This window comes from Topomyia yanbarensis, chromosome 2 (assembly GCF_030247195.1).
Source record: "Topomyia yanbarensis strain Yona2022 chromosome 2, ASM3024719v1, whole genome shotgun sequence".
Classification (NCBI taxonomy): Eukaryota; Metazoa; Arthropoda; class Insecta; order Diptera; family Culicidae; genus Topomyia; species Topomyia yanbarensis.
Window position 1 is genome coordinate 188298570 of NC_080671.1, and position 8717 is coordinate 188307286.

The 8717-nt window shown below is 42.7% G+C and overlaps 2 protein-coding genes across 2 annotated transcripts; both read right to left on the reverse strand.

Annotated features, from left to right (window-relative positions):
• Nucleotides 1–2575: 2575 nt before the first annotated feature.
• On the reverse strand, nt 2576–3739 carry LOC131679947 (uncharacterized). The gene has a single exon (XM_058960691.1). The coding sequence runs from the start codon at nt 3737–3739 to the stop codon at nt 2576–2578; it is 1164 nt and encodes a 387-aa protein (XP_058816674.1).
• Nucleotides 3740–5327: 1588 nt separating this feature from the next.
• Nucleotides 5328–6842, reverse strand: LOC131679948 (uncharacterized). The gene has a single exon (XM_058960692.1). The coding sequence runs from the start codon at nt 6840–6842 to the stop codon at nt 5328–5330; it is 1515 nt and encodes a 504-aa protein (XP_058816675.1).
• Nucleotides 6843–8717: the final 1875 nt, after the last annotated feature.

Below are 8717 nucleotides of genomic sequence, written 5' to 3' on the forward strand. Positions count from 1 at the left end.
ATGTGCGAAGACGACAGAAATACAAATGACCCCCATGATATATTTGACGTGGATGCAAATATTTCCCCGATACGAAAACGGATCTCCGCGCGCAATGGCAAGTCGCGCGTACGGGATCGATCTTAGCATTAATTATTATTTTTATTGTTTACATAATGTAAATATATAAAAGACCCACGGCTCCGTGAAGCTAACGCCTTGAGCCGTGCCAAATAAACGAATTAAAAAAAATAAGCTCAATAATTCCAGCATCTCTTGCTTCCAACTCATGGAACGGAAAACATCGCACTTACTTCCCCTTTGCGGACTTTCTATGACGGTTACATTTTCTAAGTCAAGTCGTCACTTCATTAAGAGGGGGGTAAGGGTTTCAGCTAGCAAAAAATCGCTTTCTTTGCGATTTTTTTACAACTTTGGGTAAAGCGAATTGACCAAAACTTTTGAGTGTTATATTGTATCATTTCAATAACATTCTGTAATTTTTTTATGCAAAAATATCCACAAGCGACACGATGATGAAGTTTTTTGTAGAACGTCTCTGGAAAAAAACATAATTAGCGATGTTACCTGCCATTCAAAAACTACTTAATCGATTTATTTCAAATTTTGCATACACATTTTATGTGAAAAATACCTAACCCCTACGTTGAGTTTTTCAGATAATTTTTCGATTAAGGGGGTTTTTTACTCATAAAATGGCGGACTTCTTCGTGAAAGATAGCCATTTTTATTTCAAATGAAAAAAGCACCCTTAATTGAACAATTGTCTCAAAAACTCAACGTAGGAGTTAGGTATTTTTAACATAGAATGTGCATGCAAAATTTCAAATAAATTGGGTAAGAAGTTTTTGAATGACAGGTAACACGCAAATCGTGTTTTTTCCAGAGACGTTCTACGAAAAGCTTCATCATCGAGTCAAATTACAGAATGTTATCGAAATGATACATTATAACACACAAATGTTTTGGTCAATTCCCTTAATCCGAAGTTCTAAAAAAATCGCAAAAAAGTGATTTTATTTCATATATATTGACACTAATCTGTTCAGTAATTGGTTTGTTTTTTGAATTAAAGTAATTTGCTCTGATTTACCACAAAGATTGGAAGATGTTCGACTACTTGAATAAAGCTGTAGTGTTTGTTTGATTACAGGTTCATCCCAGTTTGAGAAACAGTTTAAATTAAAGCCGTTGAACCTAACGTTATCATATTGGTAACGAATACGAAAGGGTATTTCGAAAATGAAAGGATCAGACCGCAATTCCTAAAGCACTTGATTTCAACTTATAGATATTATAGAACAAGTGCTCTTCAGTCGAGTTCAATTGAAACACTCTTTTTTCTCTCATTTCTTGGTGATTTTTCTACGAACAGAAATAAAACGAAAGACTGCCATATACTGAAAACAAGAAATCAAAACAATAATCCAAACTTATTGATTTATAGACTCAACTAGTTACAACGTTTTAGTCGCTCTCCATGATGGTCTACTGATATCTGTTCACTGATTCGTGACGTTGTTTTCAAACATAGACATTAATTGGAAACCATAGCAAGCGAATAAAATGCTGCTGCTGGTAGCAACATTAAGTTCATTATGATTTGGTGACTTAGCATCAATTGACATCCAATAGAAATTAAAGCAAAAATCACAACAGTTAGCTCTCCACTACTGCCTTCATATTAGCAAATTTAGTAATATATGAGTGCCTTTGCCTTGTTTACTTTTACACGTTTTGTCTTGTTCATTGTTTGATTTTTCCGGATTAACAGTGTTTTAGTACTGAACGCAGTCCCCGTATAAAAATGAAATTGAATGCCTATATATAGAAATAGGGGAACTGTGGGTAAACTGAACAGGGGGGATAAAATGAACAAGTAGCCAAATCAAGTCAATGTTTGTTAAATTTAGAACTTCACAGAAACCATTTATTTTGATAAAAAGCTGTCGAATGTGAAATAAATATGATAAAAACTAAAATCGTCATTCATGTCTGTCGCTGAAGTTAACTTCGGCATGTGAAATAAAAGGTCTTTTGAGATGAAATTTTAATTTTATTCTGAAAATGGTGTTACATCAATTGAACCTCTTGCAGATATTTCACCGCAATAAGTAGGGATTTGGCCAAAATGGCTCAATCGGAACGGCTGCTTGAAAATAAAATGCCTTAGGGGGTAAAATGAACAGGTTGTAGTGGGACAATATAAACCATGTTGCCACTCTAAGTACCAAGCCTCAAAATTAGTCGGAAGGTCGAAAAAAATTTGGGAGGGGTTCGAAATGACCACTATAGATTACGTAATACGTGTTGCGGCCAAAGTCCGAAAAAACCGCGAAAGCGAAATAAAACGAGAGAAACAAGTTCGTTAAACGAAGTAAAAAAACGCGTGTTGACGACTCGATGGTATAATTCACTGTAATATTTTATTCACAAGATGCAAGGGTAGTGGTAACAAATTAGTGGGTAAAAAAGCAAATTTGTATAATGTTGGCATTTCCTGTGTCTGTACTTGATAAACGGGTAGATGAGTAGTGGTAGTTGACCTAGTCGCTCCAGTGATTTCGCACCAACATTAACCACCCACCAAATTACGATTAGGAATTTCGGCTCCAAGTCTTCCCGGAACATACTCGTCTTTGTCTAATGGCACGACTCGCAACCGTCCTACGTCTCGTCTGGTGATTCCCGTGGCGGTTTTGACCGACACTACACGAACTAATCCATCAGGTCCGGGGAAGGTTTCCAAAATTCTCCCTAGCGGCCATTGCCTCGGTTTTTCGTCGTCCTTTACCAAAATTACAAAATCACTTACTGCGATATTAGGCGATGATTGCTGCCACTTGGTGAAACGTTGCAGCGAGCGAACGTATTCGAGCTGCCAACGGGATCGAAACTCTTGCGATAGACGTTGGATATAACTCCATCGAGACAATGAGCTAATTTGACGCTCCAGGATGTTAATTTCCGGAACTGTTGTGAGAGCTCTTCCGATTAGGAAGTATGCAGGTGTCAATGGCTGAGGGTCATGAGCGTCATTGGAGATCGGTGTAATTGGCCTGGAGTTCATTGTTGCTGCAACCTGGGCGAGAAGAGTGGACAATTCTTCGAAGGTGAAGTGTTGATTGCCCGCGATTTTCCCTAGAAGGTGTTTTGCGCCTTTGATCGCAGACTCCCAAAGTCCACCATGGTGTGGTGACCGAGCGGGTATGAAGTTCCAGACTACACCTTTATCTGCCAAGAAGTTGGCGACCTGTTGGTTGTGGTTTGCGGAATTTATGAGGCGGTAGAGCTCTTGGAGTTGCTTGGAGGCAGCTCTGAAATTTGTTGCGTTGTCTGAAAACATTTTGGCTGGAAGTCCGTAACGACTGGAGAACCGAGTGAAAGCTGCCAAGAATGCGGAAGTGCTGAGATCCGATACTGCTTCCAGATGAACCGCCTTTGTTGAGAAGCACACGAACAGTGCAATGTATCCCTTGCTCGCCACCGCACCACGTGCTCTGCGCCCAACGATGCTCACTGGACCCGCATAATCAACGCCAGTAATCAGAAACGGTGGATATGGCTGAACGCGATCTGCAGGCAGCTGCCCCATTTGCTGGTAGATCGGGGCCGGCTTAGCCCGAACGCAGACAATGCACTGACGATAGACCTTGCGAGCGACGCTGGGACCACGTATAATCCAGAACCGTCTTCGAGATACTGCTAGCAGTGTTTGCGGTCCGCAATGATGGTGCATGATGTGATCACGATGCAGCACGAAAAAAGTTAGGATGGAGTTACATGGTAGTAACAGTGGATGCTTAGTGTCATATTGCAGATTTGATTGCTCAATTCTACCGCCCACCTTGAGAAGTCCCCTTTCGTCCTGGAACGGCTTAAGTTGAAACAGTGTACTTTGACGTTTTACGTCTTTGTGTTGATGCAAACGTTGAAGTTCATCATATTAGTGTTGCTGTTGGACGTGCTTTAGGTAGACTTCCAGGGCACGATTCAACTCCTTGGGAGTTAATGTTGTGGTTTGGCTTGACTCCCGACAACGGAAACGCAGCATGCGGGCAGTGACTCGAAGCAATTTCTGAAGGTTTGGATAGTATCTGGACATCATATCGTCCAGGAAGGTATGCTTATAGACGACGACGAGTGACACTACGGTTGCCTTCTGCTCTCTGTTGATTTGTTGCTGTTGAGATGTGTTCAGTTGTTTGTTTACCGTGTCATGTCCTGATTTAGGATTCCAAGGCGGTCCGTCCCACCAGAGCTTATTGTCCTTCAGCTGTTCCGGTATCATCTCACGTGAGATCAAGTCTGCAGTGTTGACATGCGTGTTGACATGACCCCAGTTGATTGCTGGTAAATATGTTACGACCTCTGCCACTCGGTTGGCAACAAAGGTCTTCCATCGGGATGCACCTCCGTTGATCCAGGCCAGTGCAACCTGGGAATCGGTCCAGGCTCGTATTTCGAACAAGGGTTGATCGATGGCGCTTGTCACATTCTTTATTAGAAAGATTTTGCACAAAAACAAACCAATCTTGTATCAACTCATCAGGGGGAGTAGCATCCCAGGCCACCTTCAGCTTCCATAGTCGCTGCATTACCAGCTTTGCCTTGACAACGATTGGTGCGAGTAGTCCTAGAGGGTCGAATAGGCTGGCAATTTGCGACAGTATGGTTCGTTTTGTTGGCTGAAGGATCTGTGATGGCTGATAGCTGAAATGAAGCTCGTCACTGCACGGCTGCCAGTGAATGCCGCGGGCTTTGATGGTTTTGGAGTCGTCGATTTCGATGGGCATCTTCACGATCTGTTTCTGGAAGACCTTCTAACGCAGTGGCATCGCTAGATGCCCATTTTCGTAGGTGAAAACCGCCAGAATCGAAAATATCCGACAGTTGACTGCGTAGGTGCTTGGCTTCATTAATGTTGTCTGCACCGTATGTTCCCTTGGACGCCTTCTCCGCCGCTTGAGGGTATTGTTCGCGGAAGAACAGTAACAGCTGTTGCACACATTTCGTAGCCAGATATGATGCACTTTTAGTGCCGTATGTCAGGGTGTTTAGTCGATACTCGTTCATGGGTTCATCATTCGACCATCGCCAGAGAATCCTTTGGTAGTCGCGATCGTCTTCATGTAGCAGAACCATGCGATACATTTTTGGATGTCTCCGGTCAAAACGATAGTAGGAAAGCGAAATCTAAGAAGTATGGCGATCAATGACTCCTGCAGAACTGGTCCCGCCATAAGAATATCATTGAGGGACTTCCCGCTGGTGGTTTTAGCGGAAGCGTCAAAGACCACACGGCATTTCGTGGTTGTGCTAGCTTCCTAGACGACGCAGTGGTGAGGAAGAAAGGTAGGACGTCTTGTGGTCGATGGTGCAGCCATCGACATATGTCCTAATTCGACGTACTCACGCAAAAAGGCATGATACTGCTCCAGAAGTTGCGGATTTTTGTTCAATTTCCGCTCAAGATGGATCAGTCTTCTGGTTGCCATTTCCCTAGAGTCGCCCAAGGTGTTGGGATTTTCCAGGAATGGAAGACGCACTACGAAATGTCCAAACTCGTTGCGGGTAGTGTGCTTCAGAAAGTGATCCTCACACTGTGTTTCTTGGTTACTGAAGTACGGTTTAGTGTTAGCATACTCTTCGAGCTCCCAGAATTGTTTTAACTGTTTCGATAGAAGATCATCAGTAGAAGCCAATAAGCATAATGGTAAGCTCGATTTTGCCGATTGTTTGGGATATTCGTATCCACCTGAAACCACCCATCCTAATTTGGTGTTCTGAAGGACAGGCAACCGGTTCTCTAGGCAGAGCTTGATGGTTCCTGGTTCGAGCAAGTTGAAAAAAAGCTTGTTCCCGAGCAGCATGCTGATTTTGCCAGGACGGTGGAATTGGGGATCGGCTAGATGAATGGAACTGGGAATAGGCCAATTACTGATGTCCACCGGTTTTATTGGTAGCTCGGACGTGATACGATCCAAAACTACGCACGGAATGACATTTTGGTACTCCGAGCAGCGTGAGCTAAATGTCACTAATGCATCCTTACTGGCATGGCCAAAGTTTCCAGAAATTCCACCAAATTCAAAGTCGACGTCAGTGGTTGATAGACCCAACTTATCGCACAAATCTGTGGTTATGTAACTGGTGTGAGAGGCGCAGTCAATAATTGCTCTGCAAGCGAGGGGCCTCCCATGTTTGTCCTGGACGTTGATTGTAACTGTCAGCAGGAGGAAATTAGTATCGACAAGGTCATTTATCAGGTTGAGGTGTGAAACCAGTGATTGAGCCACTGAATGGGGACCGGAAAGCTCCATAGCGGATGACGTGCTAGTTATAGTTTGAGCGGCTGGTGGGTGGAAGGCTTCGTGCAAACGAGTATGATGGAATTGGTTACACTTCCTACAGCTACCAGATTTGCCGGCTTCGCCGGCATGTAGCTTCAGGCAGTTTTGACAGAGCTTTTGTCTGGAAATATAGGCAAAGCCCTCATTAGCCGTCGAGTTGAAAAACTTACCGCACTGATATAACTGATGCGGTGATTTGTCGCAGTAACCGCAGACCGTATGTGAAACATGGTTGGTGGATACGAGTGTAGGTGTTCTAGGTTGAACCTTGACGGGGGGCTTGAAAAATGTTGTTGATGTTCTCGAACGACTTGGCTGCATAGATTTTAAAGCGCAGCTATGTGAATCGACGAATTTCAAAAATCTGTCCAGCGTAATTTCTTCATCTGTCATGTCAGCCTTCTTCTGGAACCACAACTGTTTCGTATCGGGATCTAGTTTATCAACGAGGATGTACAGCAACCAGATATCACGGCCCTCACGTTTCATGGCCTTGAGCACTCGAACAACTTCGTCAGACACATCGTGTAGAAAGCGCAATCCAATGACGGAAAGTGCTGTATATGCTGTGCAGATATTTCGAGTGGCTTATCGTATCTGTCCTTTAGTTTGGCAAGCGCGGGTGCATAATCGGCGTCCTCGATCCTAAGGTGAGAAATCAAAGACCCAGCTTCGCCAGTGAGGTTGGTCTTCAAGAAATAAAGCTTCTGTCCTGCAGGTTCGGATTTTTGTGAACAGCACTGTCGAACAAATCGTAGAATGATGGCCACTCGAGAATGTTACCGCTAAATATTGGAAGATTCATGCGCGGTAGTTTAATATCAGAAAAAATCTGTGCGTTCTGATCAACACTTGCTGCAGCGGTGCTCGAGTTGGCAGCTTGATGCACAAAGGAAAAATTGGATGACAAATGGCGGAAAAATTATGCTTGCTGTTCTGCGAGTTGCCGAATGGCGTCAGTGCCATTTTGCATTAGCGGGACCTCGTGTTGAGTGGACGAGAAATCAATTCTTTTTAGCAATTTGTTGAATCCATTTTTCAATAAAACGACGTCTTCCTCGAAATTGGCCAATTGATCGAGAAGGTCATCAATTTCGGTGTCTTTGCATACCTTCACCATCCGTCCGTGGATCGATGGGTACCCGCTCCAAACTTCTTGGATGTTATCCAGCTCAGTCTGGATGTCTATATCGTCCAGCTCCTCACTTGCTCGGAACCGAGCTAAAATCTTTTGTATGCGATCCAATCGTGATTCCTGCAATTTCTCCCGCGAACGAGTGAGTCCATTGTGGATATTTTTTTGACGTAGGACTACGTCTTTGTTTTCGATATAGGGGTGCACGTTGCAAATTCTACAAAAATGGTATGTAACGAAAAGTGGTCCAATTTTAAACGCATATAATTCAGCCATCTCACGATAAATTTTCAAATTTTTTGCGCATGTCGCCCCGAAATACTTCTAAGAATAGATTCCAATATATAAACCTAAAGATTTTTGATATCATGGCATTAAAAATTTAAATAATGAACAAACTAGTCAAAATATCGCGCATTTACACACAGAAGATAGCGCTTCCCTAGTCCAGCACGACAGATTTGCGTACCTAACGCGCTACGCTTCTATGAATGACGTCATCATCGACTATTTAAACGGACGGATTTCGCCAGAGCAGCTCAGTTGCCTGTTGAACAGCAGGCGAAGCAGATCACTGCGCAGTGTGTTTCCACAGCCAGTGTAGCTGAGTTAGAAGTCCGTTACACTGCCTGTGGAGGTACGCTACCCAGTGAATGCGAATGAGCTTGTCCGTATGCTATCTTTTGTGTTGTGCTCGTTTCCAGCACACTTTCATGTATAATTATTCGTACACAAAATAGTTTGTATATGCGAGCTCCATTTGCAAACACGGTTAACATAGTGTCGTGGCATTAGTTATCTCTTTCGCTCTACCCATCATCATCAGCGTTGATTCATTTTGCTTTGTGCGCTTGGGTTTAATGTTTGAGGCGAATGATAGATCTAATTTGTTACTAAATTGCACAACGAAAGTTTATTATTTACATTCGATCAATTCATCGATTCCCCATCACGTGATTCATTTCCACTCAGCCTATAGTACTTTGATTCTACTAATAGGTACATACTACAAAGCCTATTTATGAATGAATACACTGCCACTTGAAAACCGTTGCAAAAACGCATATTGTGCATATATAAAATTATTTTCGATTCTTATATATTTATAGTTTCGATATATGATTAAGACAACTGCATTCGCTATATTTGTTTGCGTACTTTAGGAAAGTTATAATAATGGCAAAATATAACTAGAATGCTTGGTCTATACATGAAATGTGATTATATTG

Excerpts from the sequence above, each read along its gene's own strand:
- LOC131679948 (XM_058960692.1), bottom strand. The coding sequence starts at position 6,842 with ATGAAACGTGAGGGCCGTGATATCTGGTTGCTGTACATCCTCGTTGAT.
- LOC131679947 (XM_058960691.1), bottom strand. The coding sequence starts at position 3,739 with ATGCACCATCATTGCGGACCGCAAACACTGCTAGCAGTATCTCGAAGA.